At 43.0% G+C, this 19,985-nt stretch overlaps 2 protein-coding genes across 2 annotated transcripts in view; one reads left to right on the forward strand and one right to left on the reverse strand.

The window, feature by feature from the left end:
• Positions 1 to 8,695, reverse strand: part of SAXO1 (stabilizer of axonemal microtubules 1) — a 98,009-nt gene extending 89,314 nt beyond the window's left edge. The window contains exon 1 of the mRNA XM_012769708.2: positions 8,291 to 8,695. Coding sequence (XP_012625162.1) covers positions 8,291 to 8,337 — 47 coding nt within the window. The 5' untranslated portion in view covers positions 8,338 to 8,695. The remainder of the gene's footprint in view (positions 1 to 8,290) is intronic.
• A 9,579-nt stretch (positions 8,696 to 18,274) lies between these two features.
• On the forward strand, positions 18,275 to 19,916 carry RRAGA (Ras related GTP binding A). Its single transcript, XM_012769711.2, has one exon. The coding sequence runs from the start codon at positions 18,549 to 18,551 to the stop codon at positions 19,488 to 19,490; it is 942 nt and encodes a 313-aa protein (XP_012625165.1). The 5' UTR covers positions 18,275 to 18,548; the 3' UTR covers positions 19,491 to 19,916.
• The last annotated feature ends 69 nt before the right edge of the window (positions 19,917 to 19,985 follow it).

The raw sequence follows: 19,985 nt of genomic DNA on the forward strand, positions 1-19,985 counted from the left end.
TATAAAGAGTAGATTAAATCTTTGCCAACCATCCCCTGTCCTCCAAAATTAATCAAGCCCTTCAAGCACTAGAGTATATCCCCCTGATTTAATTCTCTACAGGGCATTTTTCATTACCTGCCAGTTAACAAACAACCTTAACTCTTCCCTAGAGTGCAAGCTCTCCATGAGAGCAGAGACCCTGTTCACCTTCTGCAGGCGGCATGGCCTAGAACACAGACTGGCTCCTTTATTAACAACACTTACCTATGCCTTCCTGTGCACGCCAGGCACTGTTCTGTTTGCTTACTTACTACCAAAATTCAGTCCTCACTACAACTCTTTGAGGCAGGTAAGGCTCTTGTTATCACCAGTTTACACGTGAGGACACTGAGGGACACAGAAGTAAAGAGGTTGCTGTAAAATAGTTCAACATAACACAGCTGAGGAGTCGAATGACTGGGCTTGGAACCCAGGTGGTCTGGCTCCAGAATCTGTGCTTGTAACCGCTGTCCTCTGCTGCCTCTCATCGTAAATCATCGCTCAGTTATTTGTTGAATAAAGTAAGAAAGTAAGAAAAACAACAAGAATGGCATGGAGATAAAATACCGTTAAGGAAAAATTAGAAAACTCCAAATCCATTCACAAGATCTAAAAAAATAACAGATTTAAAGTTGGCCTAATTCGGATAGTGAGTATTTCATAAGAAAACACAAAACAAAAGAAATGCTGCTCTTTTGAGGACTTCTTTTAGGAAGAAGACGGTTTTATCTGTTATTCCCTTGCTCAAAATCCATCCATGGCTCTTGCTGCCAAGTTCGCATTCTGAAGCATTTAAGGGCCCCTCTGCAATTTGCCTCCATTGAGCTTCTGGCATGATCTCCCCCTCCAGGCTCGAGTGCTCAGGAGGATGTGATGTCTTCCACGTCTCTCTCACCACTATGTCCCTGCAGCTGGGGCAGCCCCAGCCCACCCCAACATACCCCCTTCCTTGAGGGCCTGTGCTCCTCTCCCACCTAATCCTCACACCCACCCTAAGAATAAGGTATTGTTGTTATTCCTGTTTTACAGAAAGATTAAATGATTTGCACAAGCTCACACTTAAAAAGCAGCAGAGCCACAATTTGAAACAAGGCAATGTTGACTCCAGCTTCACGTTCCTAATCACCCAAGCAGCCACTTCCCTTTCCTAAAATCTTCCTGGCTAACCCCATCCCAAAGTGGCCTCTCCCACCTCTGAAATCCTACACATCACTTTTTTTATTTGTCTCATTCATTTGAAGGTTAGCTGTTTTGCCCCCACGAGACATGCCCTCTTCCCAAATAAACTATAAATCACCCGAAGGCCACAAATATTTTGCTATTGATGGAAGGAATGGTGTTTAAAACTGCCGGCTACAGAATGGAATTAGAACAAGAGTACTCTAAACTCATCCATTTGCAGACTGGAAGGTTGAATAGATCATTTTGACTGCTGTAATTTGAATTAATAGGAAGTTGTATTCTGTAATTTTGTATCTGAAATTTGACATACACACTGACATACTCATTTTATAAGATGAAAGGTATATATGAACAATTACAAATTCTGATACCAAAAAGGCAACCATTTTAAAAAGTAGCTTAACACAAAAAGTACATAAAATCTACAATTAAACAATTCAATCTTAAAGTGATTTTTCTCGGCATCTATATCTGGATTCTGCTGAAGATAAAAAGTCACAAGTATATGCTAAAGGCTGTTCTTTGTCTTTTTTTTCCTTAATCAGAATTTATGAAGTCAATTTTATTTAAATTAAAAACAAGAATTCTTCTTAAAACATGTAATATCAAACCAAGTCCTCGATTTTTTTTCCTTCCTCTTAATTTGTAACAGAGACTCTAAGAAAATAAAATCTAAGGTTAAGGAAATTTCCATCAATGTGAAGAAAATATTTTCCAAAATTAAAATAACAAGTTCCTCCCTAGTTAACATAACTGATTTAAGTTGCAGATACATGGCTGCCCCCAAGATCACCTTCCTCCCCAAGCTCTGTGAAAGGGCCAAATCCACATCCTTTTCAGCAATTTGTGCGTCCTCTCTGGGACTACCTTTTTTATGAAATGCTGCACATACTACCAATGCTTCATAAATATTTCATGATACATTACCCAGTCCTGGAATTTCCTGCAAGATTGCACAAAATCTTTTAAATGGTGCACTGTAAGCCATAAAATAATCAGATATAAAAGCAAGCTATATCAATCCCTTCATTAACAATTTTTTTACAAGAATTTTAGAGAAAGCAGTGTTACATTTGAATCTCAGGAGGGAGATTTGCTATTTATATTACTTGACTAAAAGGCTTTTAGAATTACACTTATTTTTTTACATCAGATAATATTTCTCAACTGGACAAGAGCCTTCATATTGTAACCTACAGTCAAAAATGGACCAGTGTAGGGGGCTGGGGGGAGGGGAATGAAATTGGTTAATGGGTAGAAAAAAACAGAAGGAATAATTTCTAGTGTTTGACAGCACATTAGGGTGATTATAGTTAATAATTTATTGCATATTTCAAAATAGCTAGAATATTTGGAATGCTCTCAATACAAAGAATAAGTGTGGTGATAGATATGCTAACTGCCCCGATTTGATCATTACACAATGTATGCATGTATCAAAATGTCACATGTACCCCAGAAATATGGACAATCCTTATGTATCCATAAAAAAAGACGCCCAGTGTGACTTGAAAATATACCAGACTGTAAATTGTAACATCTAGCAGCGTCTGATATCCAATGGAAGATGAATAAAATTTAATTGATTGACCTAAATTATGCCTGAAGCTTAACAAAATGTGTTCCCATATATTAAAATTAATCTCAATGCTTCAAATTTCCTTATCTATAAAACAAAAGAGCTGGAGACCACTAAGATCACTTTCAGTTTTAGAAAGCTGATCAACAGGCCGGGCGTGGTGGCTCACGCCTGTAATCCTAGCACTCTGGGAGGCCGAGGCGGGCGGATTGCTCAAGGTCAGGAGTTCAAAACCAACCTGAGCGAGACCCCGTCTCTACCATAAAAATAGAAAGAAATTAATTGGCCAACTAATATATATATATATATAAATCAGCCGGGCATGGTGGCTTGTGCCTGTAGTCCCAGCTACTCGGGAGGCTGAGGCAGGAGGATCACTTGAGCCCAGGAGTTTGAGGTTGCTGTGAGCTAGGCTGACGCCACGGCACTCACTCTAGCCTAGGCAAGAAAGCGAGACTCTGTCTCAAAAAAAAAAAAAAAAAAAGAAAGCTGATCAACACAGTTAATCAGCACAGTTTCAAATTTAGTAATTTGGGAAAGAACAGCTCAATAGACCAAAAACATCCCCAGGAAAAAAAGAGGCTAAAATCAAGGAATCAAATTTCCAAACTAAGCAATGCTTCCCAAGTTGAGGGACCCCCGGTAAGATAATAATGCATAAGAAAATACTTTCTAAATTTTCAAAACACTATAGAAATGTAAAGTGGTATCATACTATAAAACTGTGAGGGGGGCATTTTTTTCAACAACAGGAAATGCTGTAGATATTCAGATGTAATTGGAAATTGGAAACATTCTATACAAAAGGTCACTCCACTCACATCCCCCACCCGCCACCCCCAGCATGCAGCTCTGAAGCCAAGATAATTAAGTGGTACACTGTTTAAAACACCACCAAAAAAACACACAAAAAACTGCTGACTTCACTGTATTTCTACAAGCTATGAATATTTTTGCTTATTTGGTGTTATCTTGAAAAGAGAATATTATAACACTTTATGCTAATAATTCCAATTGCAAGATTTTGCTTGTCAAGGAAAGGAGTAGAGAGAGTGTTGTTGTGGAGGGAGATGCCCGAGTTTGATGTAGTAAAATGTCTTTTTTTTAAAAACCAGCAAAGCTTATTAAAAAGTTTTATGTGTGTTTGGGATCTTTGAATTTGGATACTTGAAACACTTTCACTTTGTAATCTGTGATCTACTCCTCAAGGTGTACCACACCGTCCTGAGCTCTGCTGGGCCCTAAACTCTAATTTTTCTTTTTCTTGTTCTTCTTTTGAGACAGTCTCACTCTGTTGCCCAGGCTAGAGTGCCATGGCGTCAGCCTAGCTCACAGCAACCCCAAACTCCTGGGCTCAAGCGATCCTCCTGCCTCAGCCTCCCAAATAGCTGGGACTACAGGCATGTGCCACCACGCCCAGCTAATTTTTTCTGTATAGTTTTAGTTGTCCAGTTAATTTCTTTCTATTTTTTTTAGTAGAGAGGGGGTTTCGCTCTTGCCCAGGCTGGTCTCGAACTCCTGAGCTCAAACAATCCGCCCACCTTGGCCTCCCGGAGTACTAGGATTACAGGCGTAAGCCACTGCACCCGGCCTAATTTTTCATTTTTAAAACTTAAGGCAAATCTATAAGAAAATAAAACTCAAGGAAAACCCAGAACTCCAGATTTTGTTTTCCATTTAGGTTAATCTGGTTTAACCAGCAGTGAGAATTGGCCAGGGAAAGTCTGCCATCTCGTGGCCAAATGTAAGAACTTGCTCCAGGAGAGCTGCCCATTGGTAGCTTTTCCCCAGACAGCTGCCCTTGCATACGGAAGCCTTCTCAACCAGCCCTCTAAACATCCCTAGAGCCTTCTCACTCAAAGCACAACGTCCTCAAAGAGTTAAAGCTGAAAAGACATTAAAGAACTCTTTGCTTTAAAAAAAAACCCTTAGGAGGAAGATAAAGTAGGGGTTGGGTGTGAATGTAGGCTTCCCTCCCTTCCTAGCAGCCCCGGGGGTCTCCACAAACCTCCAGATTCAAAAGAAATGGGGGCACTGAAGCCCAGAGAGATCGAGTGACTCACTCAGAAACCTGATTCTTCCCTCTCCCACCAAAGGGTAGCGAGTTATTCTTCACACATGCTTGTCTTCCAGATTTCTCATCACGTTTTCCCATAACCTGAGACTGGAAAAGTCAAAAATCATAAACTTCTAGAGCTTAGAGAACACCTATAACATTCCTCATCCCATGCCAACCAGCCCCTGGGCAGATTTAGTGGGGTAGGGATGGTGGGGGAGATGAAGACTTCCAAATAATGAGACTCAAGATCAGTATTGTCCAATAGAACTTTCTGCAATGATGGAAGTGTTCCATATCTGCATGGTCCAGTGTGGTAGCCACCAGACTCTCATGTGGCTACTGAACACTTGAAACGTGGCCAGTGCAACTGAGGATATTATTATTTTTATTTTTTATTTTATTATTTTAATTCATTTAAAATGAAATTGCCACAGGTGCTACAGTACTAGATAGCACAGGTGCTACAGTACTAGATAGCACATGCCTAATTTATTCCAGCATATTATCACCTTGACAAATGAAAAAGAAAATTCATCCATTCAAAAATATATGTTGGACTGCTATGTGTAGAATACTGCATTGGTATTATATAGCGCGTGCACACACACACAAATAGAAAACATGGTCTCCACTTAACCAGACTATACGATCAATAGGGAATACAAAGCACGTGCAGACACATAACTAGAAGACGAGGACACAGGGAGGGAGCTTCCCTCTTTGGCAGGAAGCTACAAGGCCAATAGGAGACATGCGACTGAAAGGGGGCCTTAAAGGTCAAGCAGCAGCAGGACAGGGCACGGGCATTTCAGAGAAAGGAAGGGCAAGGGGAAGGAACAGAGAGGCGAGACCAGAAGGTCCACTCAGGGGATGCCAAGAAGCCTGGTCCAATTCAAGGAGTGGTTTCATATAAGGGAATCACAGGAGAGAAAACTAGGAAGGTACAATAGGACCAGTTTCCAAACACAAAAATGAGAGAACAAGGGAAGGAGCAATGGGGATGAAAGGAAAGGCACCAATTAAGGAAAGACTGCAATAGAGGAAGGACCCAGACTTTGGAAATGATTAAACAATGGAGATAGGAATGATTCAAAAGTTTAAAACAGGCCGGGCATGGTGGCTCATGCCTGTAATCCTAGCACTCTGGGAGGCCGAGGGGGGCTGATTGCTCAAGGTCAGGAGTTTGAAACCAGCCTGAGCAAGAACTCATCTCTACTAAAAATACAAAGAAATTAATTGACCAACTAAAAATATATATAGAAAAAATTAGCTGGGCATGGTGGCACATGTCTGTAGTCTCAGCTACTGGGGAAGCTGAGGCAGTAGAATCGCTTGAGCCCAGGAGATTGAGGTTGCTGTGAGCTAGGCTGACGCCACGGCACTCACTCTAACCTGGGCAATAAAGTGAGACTGTCTCAAAAAAAAAAAAAAGTTTAAACCAGGGTAAACTTGGTTTACCATTGCTGGCGCCATGAAGTGGTAAATGTTTGAAGGTTGTAGAAGATCAGGATAATGAGACAGCCAGATGGATCACCAAGCACTTTGAGAAGGTAGAAATGGAACTGGAAATCAGTTAGTGTCAAACCAGAGACTATTGACTGAAACAATAATGTGGAGTGGCAAACGCAGGAGGAGGAGAGAAGGAAAGAAGACACAAGAATAGACTCCACATCCACTAGGAAGAGACCTCTTTGCAGAGATAAAAGAGGGAACAGAGGCTGGGCACGGTGGCTCATGCCTGTAATCCCAGCACTTTGGGAGGCTGAGGCAGGAGGACCACTTGAGCCCAGGAGTTCAAGATTGCAGTGAGCTATGATGATGCCACAGCACTCCAGCCTGGGCAACAGAGTAAAACTTTGTATCTATTTTTTTTTTAAATGGAGGGAGTCAGGTGGGGGGGGGCAGTGAATAGAGTCAGAGAAGGAAGGTCCAGATACCCAGATTAGTCATACCCCTAATTACAGGGGTGGGAGGGAGACTTCTCACTGTATACACTTGGCACCCCTTAAATGAGGTAAGTATTCCTGCCTTCCTACCTAGAGTGTATGCTGTGTAAAGATGGAGACTATGTCAATCCAAAACCTACAGCAGTGGAGAATACAGGAGGGTGATGTAGAGCACCCCAGTACAAGGTAAGCCTTAAAGAAAAGGGCTTTGCCTCAGTAATGTAGAAAATTAGTCCTGGATTATGCATTGCTCTGATCCCACCCAACAAAGCTTAAAGCAAGACCCACGCTTGTATGTGATCAAGTTCAGTGGCTCCCAGCCCTGGCAAATGATTACAATCGCCTGAAGACTGCTAGTGCCCCCCACCCCGAGATTATTGATTTAACTGCCTGAACAACGAATATTAGTTTGCAAGCTCCCCACATAACTCTAGAGAGCAGCCAGGGTTGAGAATTACTCTGATGTCAGACATATGTAAGGTTTCTAACCCAGTTTATAGAGTTCCCTTTAGTTCTCCCCACTACTGATACCATACCATTTTTTTAAATATATTCCTATAACACTGGCATTGGCAAGCCTTTTTTTGCAGATTTCAGGACACTAATGTGTATTAAGCATAATCCATGTACCAGGGTCACACATGTCATCTCGTTTAGTCCTGACTATTGTCCTGTAAGATAGGTACTGCTGATACAGATGCGGAAACTATAACCTGGAGTTCAGTTACCTGCCAAAGAGCCCACCATTAGTAAGAGCCAGGAGGGCTGAGCGCGGCACACCCTCTTATCTGTTGCTCCTCTGCTGTCCCTGCCCCATCCCAGCAGCTGTCCTGGGATGGGGGCAGGGACAGCAGCTCAGAGCCCGTGTGAGATACAGGAGACTAGTCACCGCACACCTCTGACTGAAGCCAGCCTCCTCTCCCTGGGTCCACCTGCCTTTGCCTCAGTTCTCCTGGGCACGGTGTTTAAAGGTGCACAGGGAGAGATCCGGAGGGACCAGGACGAGACGTTGCAAAAGTAACTTCCTCTCGTTATTCCCGTTCAACTCTACACAACGCGGAAACAAATTTTATAAATACCTCATACTTCTCGGAAAATTTTGGCTACATTAAAGGAATTCTCCCCCGCACCCCATCTTTCCTAGGGAAGTGCAACTAAAGCAGCACGACTGGTCCCCGCGTGGCCAGGCGTTCTCCATCCCTGCCTGACACTTCCCAGGCTGCGAAAACAAGGCGTGCAAGTCGTGCAGAGCCGTGTGCACTCACAGGCCTCCTGCAGCTCCACAGTGAAGCAGCACAGGAAAAGGCCTGGAAACAGCCACATTCACCCGGGCTGACTCAGGCCAGGGAAACTGCTAGCTGCCAACGCCGCGGCCTAATAAAGGTGACAGGCGCTGGAATCATCCTCGAGATGCTGCCCGGCCAAGAGCAGGGGCGAGGCCTCGCCTGCTCAGGGGCCTGAAAACCGGGCTGCCCCGGCCTTGCCCTGGCCGCGCCGCCTTACCCGCAGGAGCACAGCTCGCAGATGCACTTCGTCTTCCCGGGGGCCATCCCGAGGCCCTGACGTCCCCTCACAGCGGTCCTCACAGCATCCCCCGCCGCCGCCGCCTCGTGGACCCCAACTCTCCACTGGGGTGCGCCAAGTCTCGAGGGCCTTGGCAGATCGATGTTCTGAATACTGACCGGGAAGAAAACTTAAGTGGCCCTTTTGCCAAGTCCTGCGGGCTGTCCCCTTCCTGGAGCGGGCCTCGCGCGAGGGAGCAGCACCCAGCTCGGACGGCGCCAGCCCGCGCGACCTCCCCGCACGCCGCCCCGGCCTCTGCGCCTGGAGCGGCCGGCCAGGCCCGGGAAGCCGCGGCCGAGCTGCCCGGCCTCTGTGACGCCGCCTGGGCCCGAGGGGAGCGCCTGGGGTGCCGGCGACGTCACAGGGGCCGCTTGTGAGGTCAGGAGGCTCCGGTTGCCTCACCCGTCAGGCCCAATTGGCCTGCCCCGTTGGCCCTTGCAGAAAGGTAGACCGTGGGACCCACGACTTTGGAAAGCTCCCGGTCGGCAAGTCAGCAGACGCCGCCGCGGCCACTTGAGCAAAAAAGCTGAAAACCCCACCGCCATCACATTGGGTGGCATTTGCTACCTCTAGGATTTGTAGTGCCCCTTCTTCTAGAAATGCAGCCCTTGACTTTAGGAAGGCCGGCCTTGAATTCTGGGTGCTTTCTCCGTCTTTCTGTGGAAAGCAAAGCCTTTGGCTGCACGTGCCTGTTGGAATTGCTCTCACTTGTAGACATGCACGCTTGAAAACACAACAGCTTAAGAGCTTCTAGGCCTTTCCTGCTCAGATGGGTGCTGAACCGCTTCCCCAGGTGCTGATAATGACGCCTTACAGCAGTGGTTCTCAAGGTTTAGTGGGCATTGGGACCACCTGGCTTGATTGAAAACCAGTTTGCTCCACCAAGCTCCACCCCAGAGTTTCTGATTGAGAACGTCTGGGGCAGTTGGAGAATTGGCGCTTCTCACAAGTTCTCCAGTAATGTTGATGTCGCTGGGTGAGGGACCACACTTTAAAGAACCACAGCTTTTGAGAGTCCTTTGCTCTCTCTCACCAGCCTTCCCCAGGGATAATGTGACTTCAGCTTCCCTGGTCCTGAGAGCCACTGCAGGTTCCTGCCGGGAAGTCTCCCGCATCAAAGATCTCTAGTCTTGGAATCTAGTTTTAATAAGAAGCCAGGTGATTCTGATCATGAAGCAAGTTTAGGAGACTCAGCTTTTGTAGGTTGTTTGAATTAAACGTTATGACTTTCTGCTTAGGTGAAACGGGCGCTTAAAGTATGGCCAACCTTTATACTTGGTTTTCTTTCCCACACTTCCTCTTTCCATTGGTTTTGGTGAATGAGTAAGTCAGTCTTGGACTGCAGGACACTTAATATTCAGAGTTTTTTGGTTTTTGTTTTCCCATGTGATGCTCTAGAATAGAAGGCAGCAAACTGTTGCCTGCAGGCCAAATTCAGCTGGCCACATGTTTTTGTATGACCAGTGAGCTAAGAATGGTTTTTACATTTTTAAATGGTTGGAAAAATTGAAAGAATAATATTACATGTCACATGAAACTTATATAAAATGCAAATTTCAGTGTCTATAAATAAAGTGTTGAACTTTGTCAAAAAATTTGTGGAAATATTTCTGATTTTGCCTCTTGGCCCACACAAAGGCTTAAATGTTTACTGTCTGACTTTTTACAGAGAAAGTTTTCCAACACCACCTCTAGAAAGTCAACAAGGTAGATTCGAACAGGAGCAAAGCTTATTGATCATTCTTAAGAGCATTAGAGCATGAAGCTGCTCCTTACCTCCTGGTAGGATGTCAGAGCTCTAAAGGGGAGAATGGAAGCCCGAGGGGACAAGACAGAGAGGTGGGAGCTATTAGAAGCCAAAGCAAAGCCTGCATACCATCCATCACCATAAACAGGGAACATCAGGTGGCCCTTAGGGAGTAACTACCTCTGTAGGAGGTGTACAGAGGACACCAGCCTTCTCTTGACAGCTGCCTAAACATTATCCATAAAATCTTCCAACAGAAGGACGTCCATTCCTTACACCTGCCATTCAAACTGCCCTGTGGGTAGCTGCATTATCAACAATCCTGGCCCTCCCTACTTCCCCCATCCCTGCTCTCAACAGAGGGTGGAGATCTTGAAAGATGAAGATGGTATAGATAAAATATCCTCAACAATGGTATCTACAGAGCTGATGCTAGACATTAGGGACAACCTACCCTCCTTGTTACACTTACTGACCATCTTTTGTTATATCCAGCTAACTCTACCCAAACCCATCTAAACACTTCCCTGACCGTGTTAATCAAAATTTTCTCCTATATGAACTATTTACTGTCACTTGCTATGCACCAAACCCTTCTGGGTACTTCCCCATAAGCTTTCTTTATCTACCTCTTAAAACTGACATAAATCGATCATACCCATATTACAAATCAGAAAACTGAAGCTGGGAGGCAAACTCACTCAAGATCACACAGCTAGTAAGTACTAGATCTGGGATTCAGACTCACCTTGGCCTTTATCTGCAAGCTTTTCCACCGAGAAAAAGACAAAGAAAAAGAATGGGTAAGCTGGATATCTTTGAGACTGCTGCAGTGTTTTAACTTAAAGGTTTACTTTTAGTTCTTAACATGGCCATCTTTATTCAATGTTTTCTCCAAAACTTTTTAGTAAAATTGACATTCTGTGATGCTGCACAATTTTTATTCTGTGGCCTTATAACACACCCAACACCAAATTCATTACTGTATACCCATCTGAAAAACTACTCTTTGTAGAACATTCTTAAAAATCAATAGTTATTCCTCTGAGTGCAAAGCATGTTAGCAAAACATGTCTTTTTAGCATCCTTAGCTATTTAGGATTGCTAAACTTTATTGGCTATTTAGGATTGCTAAACTTTATTGGCATCAACAGAAAGTTAGCTCATCATAACACACAAATTAGATTTCTACCATTCAAGGATTCATTCATTCCATATATTTTTGTTTGTTTTTATGTGTGTTAAGAGACAGGGCCTCCTTCTGTCACCCAGGCTGTAATGCAATGGTCCACTCATAGCTCACTGCAACTTCAAACTCCTGGGCTCAAGCAATCCTCCCTCCTCAGCTTCCTAAGTAGCTGGGCCTATAGGCTCAAGCCACCATGCCCAGCTAATTTTTTTTTTATCTTTTGTAAAGACAGAGTCTCAATATGTTGCCCAGGCTGGCTAGAACTCCTGGCCTCAAGTGATCCTCCTGCCTTGGTCAGCCTCCCTAAGTGCTGGCATCATTCTGCATATTGATGAGCCAAGCACTGTGCTGAATGATGGAGACAAGGGTCAGTCCCTTCAGAGAACTCAATCTAGAAAGAGAAACAGACAACTTAAATATTGTACAAATGTATCATTGTGAACTATGATGAGTGTCAAGATGGAAAAATGGGGGAATCTGCTGAATTCCATCAAATATTTAAGGAAGAAATAATACCTTTGGAAATACTCCTTTAGAAAAGAGAAGAGGAAGAAATACTTCCCAATTCATGTTATGAGGCCAGTATTACTGTGATTCCACAGCCAGACAAAATTGTCACTTGAAAACTACAGACCAATATCTCTCATGACCATGAATGTACAAATTCTTTAAAAGAAAATATTGACAAACTGAAACTAGCAACATATAAAAAGGATTATATGCCATGACCAAGAGGGGTTTATCCTAAGAATACAGGGTAGTTTTTACGTTGAAAAATAACTAATGTAACATACCACATCAACAGAATAAAGACCAAAAACTACTTGTTCTTTTCAAGAACAGAAAAAGAATTTGACAAAATTCAGCACACTTGTTCTTGATAAAAATCCTCAACAAATTAGGAAAAAGGATTTTTTCACAACCTGATAAAGGGCATCTATAACAAAGCTACAAGTACAATCATGCTTAGTGGTGAAAGACCTAGTGCTTCCCCCCTAAAGTGAAGAATGAGACGTCTTCTGTCACTACTTCCATTCAACATCCCACTGGAGGTTCTTGCCAGTGAAATAAAAAAAGAAAAGAAAGACATCCTCATTAAAAAGAAAGAAATAAAATTGTCTTTATTTGCAGATGACATCCTATACATAGAAAATCCTAGAAAATCTTTTTTAAAAAACAACTACTAGGGCCGGGCGTGGTGGCACACTCCTGTAATCCTAGCACTTTGGGAGGCTGAGGCGGGTGGATTGCTCGAGGTCAGGAGTTCAAAACCAGCCTGAGCAAGAGCGAGACCCCGTCTCTACTATAAAATAGAAAGAAATTAATTGGCCAACTAATATATATAGAAGAAAAAAAAATAAGCCGGGCACAGTGGCGCATGCCTGTAGTCCCAGCTACTCGGGAGGCTGAGGCAGTAGGATCTCTTGAGCTCAGGAGTTGGACTAGGCTGATGCCATGGCACTCACTCTAGCCTGAGCAACAAAGTGAGACTCTGTCTCAAAAAAAAAAAAAAAGAAAAAGAAAAAAAGAAAAAACAACTACTAAAAACAAGAAAATAGGTTAAGCAAGATGCAAAATCAAATCTATTATATTTCTATATAGAGACATTTACATACGGTTTCCTCCAGACTTCACCCCATGTGCCTTATCCCTTTGCTGATTTTGCTGCATCCTTCCACTGTAATAAATCATAGCTGTCTGTAAGTGCTCTTAGCAAATTTCCAAGCCTAAAAAAGGCCTTCAGGACCCCTAAACAATGCACAACATTAATAATCATTAGGTATATGCAAATTATAACCATAATGAGATTCCATTTCACAACCATTAGCATGGCTATAATCTAGCATTTTTTTCTCAGGATATGAATAAAGTGGTGCCCTCATATATTGCTGGTAGGAATGTAAAATAGTACAAGCCACATTAGAAAACACATCAGCAGTTTTTTAAAATGTTAAATATATACCTACCATATGACCCAGTAGTTCTACTCTTAGGATAAAAATGAAAACATTTGTCCACATAAAAACTTTAATATGAATGTTCATAGCAGCATTTCCATAATAACCTAAGAACTGGAAACAATCCTAATTTCCACTAACTAGTGAATAAACAAAATGTGGTAGTGTATAGTCATACAATGGAATATTGTTCAGCTATACTATAAACATAAATGAAGTAATACATGGTACAATAGGAATGAACTTCAAAAACCTTATGCTAAGAAAAAGAAGCTAGATACCAATAAACTATATATGATTCCATTTATATGAAATTTCTAGAGAAGGTAAATCTATAGGGACAGAAATCAGACATCGGGTGCATGAGTCTCAGGGCAGAAGCAGACATTGAATGCAAATGAGGACCATGGAACTTTTTGGGGTGGTGGAAATAGTCCAAAACTGAGCTGTGGTGATGGAACTGTACACTTGCATAAAATAGATGAATTTTATATTCTGTAAATTGTACTTCAACAAAGCTTTAAAAAAAAAAGACTCTTGCAAAATGTTCCTTTTAGTATTATTATCAAATTATTATTATTCCATTTGAAATAGTTTAGGTCAAGATTTCTCTTGCTTCCAGATAAGGTAGCAGATTGAACACATGCATTTATCTTTCTCCAAAATCTCACCAAAATGAGGGTAATGGGATGAGACAGCAAAGACAAAGATGAAATAAGAGATAATAAAATCAAAATTTGGGGAGCAGAAAAGCACAAGGAAGAATGGTAACTGACTTAGATGAATCCTTAGCCAGTAGCAGGGAAAGCCAAGAAGGAACATTTTCACCACAGAACCTCCAAATGATTCAAGAATCGGCAGCAACAGTCAAGGTAGCAATTGGAAGATTGGCTGAAGAGCTGTTTAAGAAGCAATTAGGCCGGGCGCGGTGGCTCACGCCTGTAATCCTAGCACTCTGGGAGGCCGAGGCGGGCGGATCGTTTGAGCTCAGGAGTTCGAAACCAGCCTGAGCAAGAGCGAGACCCCCGTCTCTACTATAAATAGAAACAAATTAATTGGCCAACTAATATATATAGAAAAAAAAATTAGCCAGGCATGGTGGCGCATGCCTGTAGTCCCAGCTACTCGGGAGGCTGAGGCAGGAGGATTGCTTGAGCCCAGGAGTTTGAGGTTGCTGTGAGCTAGGCTGACGCCATGGCACTCACTCTAGCCTGGGCAACAAAGTGAGACTCTGTCTCCAAAAAAAAAAAAAGAAGCAATTAGACTCAAAGATCCCCTCCCAATTCCACACAGCTGTGCAACTACCCCTTTCTCACCTAAGACTAGCAGTTATTATTCCCTGAAAGAGTAAAATAGAGACTCTCTGGACTAGGGAAACAACAGAGACACTGAGGCCTGATGTACCATGTTATAAACAGGAGGATTAAGTAAAATTTGCCTACAAACTAAACCTTAGCAACCTAGCTTTCTTTTTTTTTTTTTTTTTTTTTCCTTAGAGTTCCCACTACTGATGCAACCTAGCTTTCTTCTCCCTCTCAGTAACCAGATTGTTGTCAGGTTTATACTACCCCACCCAAGATTCTCCCATTCCTGGGAGAATCTAACCAGCCAAGGGCAACAAGTCTAAAGGTACAAGCAACAGGAGTTTCTGCAAAGAAATGGCCTGGCCATTTCAATGAACCACCTCATCTTCCAGGGCTACCCACAGGCTTTAAATAACTTTAAATAGGAGCAGACAACAAAGATCACAGGATAAGTGAGGTAGTTTCTAACAAGAAAAAGAAAGATGAAAACAAAAGAAGATACAAGCAAAAGGAATTTGGAAGAAACCAAGAATAAACAGGAGATGAAAACTTTTTTTAATGTTACTATCATCCTCAGAGACATAAAGGAAGATATTTAATCCAAGAAAATAATTTTCTATTTTTAACAAGCACAATCAGAATAAGAAATAGTCTGTGGAAATCAAAAATATGATACCAACATATGAAACTCCAAAGAAGAGTTGGAAGATTAAGATGAGGAAAATCTCCTGGAAAATAGAGCAAAAAGACAGAAATAGAAAATAAGAAAAGGAAAATAAGAACATTACAGGAGAGTCCATGAATCCAAAATCCAGGTCATTGGAGTATTCCTATGCAAGAATAGACAAAATGAAAGACCTACATCATCAAAAAATTCAAGAACATATTTCAGAATTAAAGTACATGATTTCTAGCTTGAAAGACACATTGGAGGGTGCAGCACAATGAAAACTGGGGCTCAACAATGCCAATTGTCACTAAGTTTCAGAACACCAGAAATAATGAGAAAATTGAATACATTTTTAGAGAGGAAAAAATTAGGTCAAATACAAAGAAGCAGGCCTCAGACTCATTAGAAGCTAAAAGACAATGGAGCAATTGAGCAATGCCTCCAAGACTCTGAGGGAAAATTATTTCCAACCTATCATGTGTGAGGATGAAAGGAAAGACATTTTCAGACATGCTGAGAAGGAGTCAGATACCTTGCAGGCAGTTAGGGGCAGGAGTCAGAAGAAGGCCAACAGGATGAAAATCATTACAAGAATCTGAACATACTTAGCTAAGATAAATGTAACCAATAGGGACCTCTTTAGTTATTTTACTTTAGCCATAACATCTTTATCTAGAGTAAAAGGAGGAATTCCTGTAATTGGGACATGCACACAGTTGAGGTGACAGTGTCCCTAAATGAACTACCACCATTAACATAGTAAAAATCACACCCATCAGTGCCATTACAATTTACAAAGGCCATGGCAACTCCCAGAAGTTACCCTATATGGTTTAAGAAGAGGAGGAACCCTCGATTCCAGGAATTCTCCACCTCTTTCTCGGAAAACCATAAATATCCTGCCCCCAGCTTAGCCTAGCATTAAGATTAGACATAAAAGAACAGACCCTAACCCTGGGGGCAATGCTCCTTCTTGGATTAGTCCACTTTCTACCATTTTTGAGAGTATACTATAGTCTCTGTCTTTAATAAATGTCTCTGCTTCACGTGTGACCCTGCGATTGAATTATTTTCTACACAGAGATCAAGAACCCTCTCTGCCAGCACAGGCCTGCACTGGTATCAATGCAATGTCTTGAAATTCTTACTGCCCTCATACTTTTAATCAGGAAACTATTAGAACATGTGTTTCACCAAATCAGTTAATAAGCCAAAAATGAGGAAGACATAGGATCAAGAAAAAAAAGTACCCAAGTTAAAAGAATGGGGAAGGGGACATATAGGAATAACATTTATCGGTCATCAGGCTGATGGGAGGGGGGAGGAGGGGATGGCTATATACACACATAATGAGTGTGATGTGCACCATCTGGGGGATGGACACGCTTGAAGCTCTGACTGGAGGGGAAAGGGGCAAGGACCACATACATAACCTAAACATTTGTACCCCCATAACATGCTGAAATTTAAAAAAAAAAGAATGGGGAAGGGAAATCCCAGCACTATGGTGAAAGGAGATCAGAGCAACTGTGAAGTAGATCCAAAAGCTCCAGAAGAGATGTCACCAAGGCAATGAAATCGAATATCTTGAAAGATTTTGCACATACTATTCTGTATCGTGGCATTTAACTGCGTATTTCCATAAACTAGAGCAAGGACCATTTTTGAACTTCTTTTCCTGCATACATGTTAACTCAGTGCCCTACACATAGTCGGCATTGAAATATTTTTTGAATGAATGGAAGAATGGAATACTTGGATTTGTATAGTATACACTCTGAAAAGGGCTACTATATATTAGATATCAAATATCTAAACTCAGGAGACCTCGGCCAGGCGAGGTGGCTCACACCTATAATCCTAGCACTCTGAGAGGCCGAGTCGGGTGGATCACTCAAGGTCAGGAGTTCAAAACCAGCCTGACCAAGAGCCAGACCCCATCTCTACTAAAAATAGAAAGAAATTAATTGGCCAACTAAAACTATATAGAAAAAAAAATTAGCCGGGCATGGTGGCGCATGCCTGTAGTACCAGCTACTCAGAAGGCCGAGGCAGGAGGATCGCTTGTGCCTAGGAGTCTGAGGTTGCTGTGAGCTAGGCTGACACCACGGCACTCTAACCTGGGTGAGTGAGACAGAGTGAGACTCTGTCTCAAAAAATAAATAAATAAATAATAAATAAACTCAGGAGACCTCAGTATTATGATGATTCTGATTCATCGTGAATGAATGATACTGAATGTCATTGATTCATTCATCTATTTGAAGACCAAAAGCAAAATCATATGCGTTTAGGGGGGCAGTGTGGCCTATTGTTAGGCAAATGGACTGCAGTCAGACTGTATGAATCCAAATTATATCATTTAATATCATTTAATAACTGTGTAATTTGGTCAAGTTACTTAACCTAACCTTTGATTTCCTCACTTGAAAACAGGGTTATTAATTCATAGGATTATTGTGAGGATGGAGCTAATACATGGGGTTTCATATTATAGTTTCCTCAAGCTGTAGAATTCTAATTATAAATTCTCAAATCTGAGATTACGGGAAAGGCAGATGTTACATGCAATCAGCACTAACTGGAAGTTAGGGATTCCTTTTGGAGGGATTTGCCACCATCTAGCTATGTAGCACTGGGCAATCACTTAGTTTCTCAAAGTCTCACTGTCTGCACAATTTTCATTTGCCCTGCCCTTGTACTCATTAGGCCAGGGAATCTGGGGAGGTCTAAGTGGACTGAGAGGTTAGGCCTTCCCTCCACTTCAGCCGTGTGCCGCCCTCTGCAGAAAACCACCCAAGCACATCTCGCCCTTAAAGCGCGTTCGGGTCGGGGGTTTTTTTGGCCACGAGAGGGCAGTATTCTCTCGGCCGACCACAACGGTAGCCCTTGCACCCGTAAACTCGGCTTAAATAGAACAAAACATCAGCGTTGTTGGGTTTCCATTTCCTCTCTCGCGTGGCACCCGTTGGGTTTCATTAAAATAGCCGTGAGCATCAAATCTCGCAGGGCAGACAGGCAAGGGAGTTCTCGCGAGATCGCCGCCGGAAGTGGGTGGCGGCGGGGACGCAGCGGCTTATCTCTCCGGAAGGCGAGTGCTTCTCCTGAGCTGTTGCAGTCGGCTGCATCCGGCACTTGGCTCCGAGGAGGAGGCAGCTACGCCGCGGCCTTTCCAGCCCAGAGCCCGCGCTCTCGGCCTCCCTGACTGCACAGCCGCGCGGCGGTGCCGGCCGAAGCCCAGCCTGCGAAGCCCCCCGCGGCCCCGACCCTCCCTCGGCGCTGCAGTTAGGCCGCGCCCTCAGGCCCAGTCCGCGGCGGCCCCGGCGGGTGATGCCAAATACAGCCATGAAGAAAAAGGTGCTGTTGATGGGGAAGAGCGGGTCTGGGAAGACCAGCATGAGGTCGATTATCTTTGCAAATTACATTGCTCGCGACACCCGGCGCCTGGGTGCCACTATCGACGTGGAGCACTCCCACGTCCGATTCCTGGGGAACCTGGTGCTCAACTTGTGGGACTGTGGCGGTCAGGACACCTTCATGGAAAATTACTTCACCAGCCAGCGAGACAATATCTTCCGTAACGTTGAGGTTTTGATTTACGTGTTTGACGTGGAGAGCCGCGAATTAGAAAAGGACATGCATTATTACCAGTCGTGTCTGGAGGCCATCCTCCAGAATTCTCCTGATGCCAAAATCTTCTGCCTGGTGCACAAAATGGATCTGGTTCAGGAGGATCAGCGTGACCTGATTTTTAAAGAGCGAGAGGAAGACCTGAGGCGTTTATCTCGCCCGCTGGAGTGTGCTTGTTTTCGAACATCCATCTGGGATGAAACGCTCTACAAAGCCTGGTCCAGTATTGTCTATCAGCTGATTCCCAACGTTCAACAGCTGGAGATGAACCTAAGGAATTTTGCCCAAATTATTGAGGCCGACGAAGTTCTGCTGTTCGAAAGAGCTACGTTCTTGGTGATTTCCCATTACCAGTGCAAAGAGCAGCGTGACGTCCACCGATTTGAGAAAATCAGCAACATCATCAAGCAGTTCAAGCTGAGCTGCAGTAAGTTGGCCGCTTCTTTCCAGAGCATGGAAGTTAGAAATTCTAACTTCGCTGCTTTCATCGACATCTTCACATCAAACACGTATGTGATGGTGGTTATGTCAGATCCATCGATCCCTTCTGCAGCTACTCTGATCAACATTCGCAATGCCAGGAAACACTTTGAGAAGCTGGAGAGAGTGGATGGCCCCAAGCATAGTCTCCTTATGCGTTGAATAGTGCCAAATGCTCTTTCTGAAAATGCTGAATTGCCTTTTGTTTTTGCATCCTTTATTTTTAATATTCATAATGTTGTGTGCTTAAAAGTGGGCTTTGAAATGTGTGCTGCTTTACTTCCATCTCTCTCTTTCCTACTCCCCAGTCTTTAAACATTGGACGCTATTTACTCAGCTATCCAGTAGAGCTTCCAGATGGCCTTTCTGAAAAGTTGGTATGGTGTTTAACACTAAAGTAGGTGGTTTGTGTGTGTTCTGATTACCTGGTTATAATAGATATGCACATCAAAGCCTTTACCAATATCTTCCTGTATTCCTTATCAGATTGCAAAGATGGAATGTTACTATTTTATGAGCAAGGTATTAAAATTCATTTATAAATTCTTCTTGGCTTCAATCATGAATAAAGATGTTAGTAATTTAAAACATGGTCTTATTTGAAATAATTTGAAGGTGCTTAATCTGTAAATCCCAAGATCCTGACAGCCCACAAGA

This window comes from Microcebus murinus, chromosome 12 (genome assembly GCF_040939455.1).
Source record: "Microcebus murinus isolate Inina chromosome 12, M.murinus_Inina_mat1.0, whole genome shotgun sequence".
NCBI lineage: Eukaryota > Metazoa > Chordata > Mammalia > Primates > Cheirogaleidae > Microcebus > Microcebus murinus.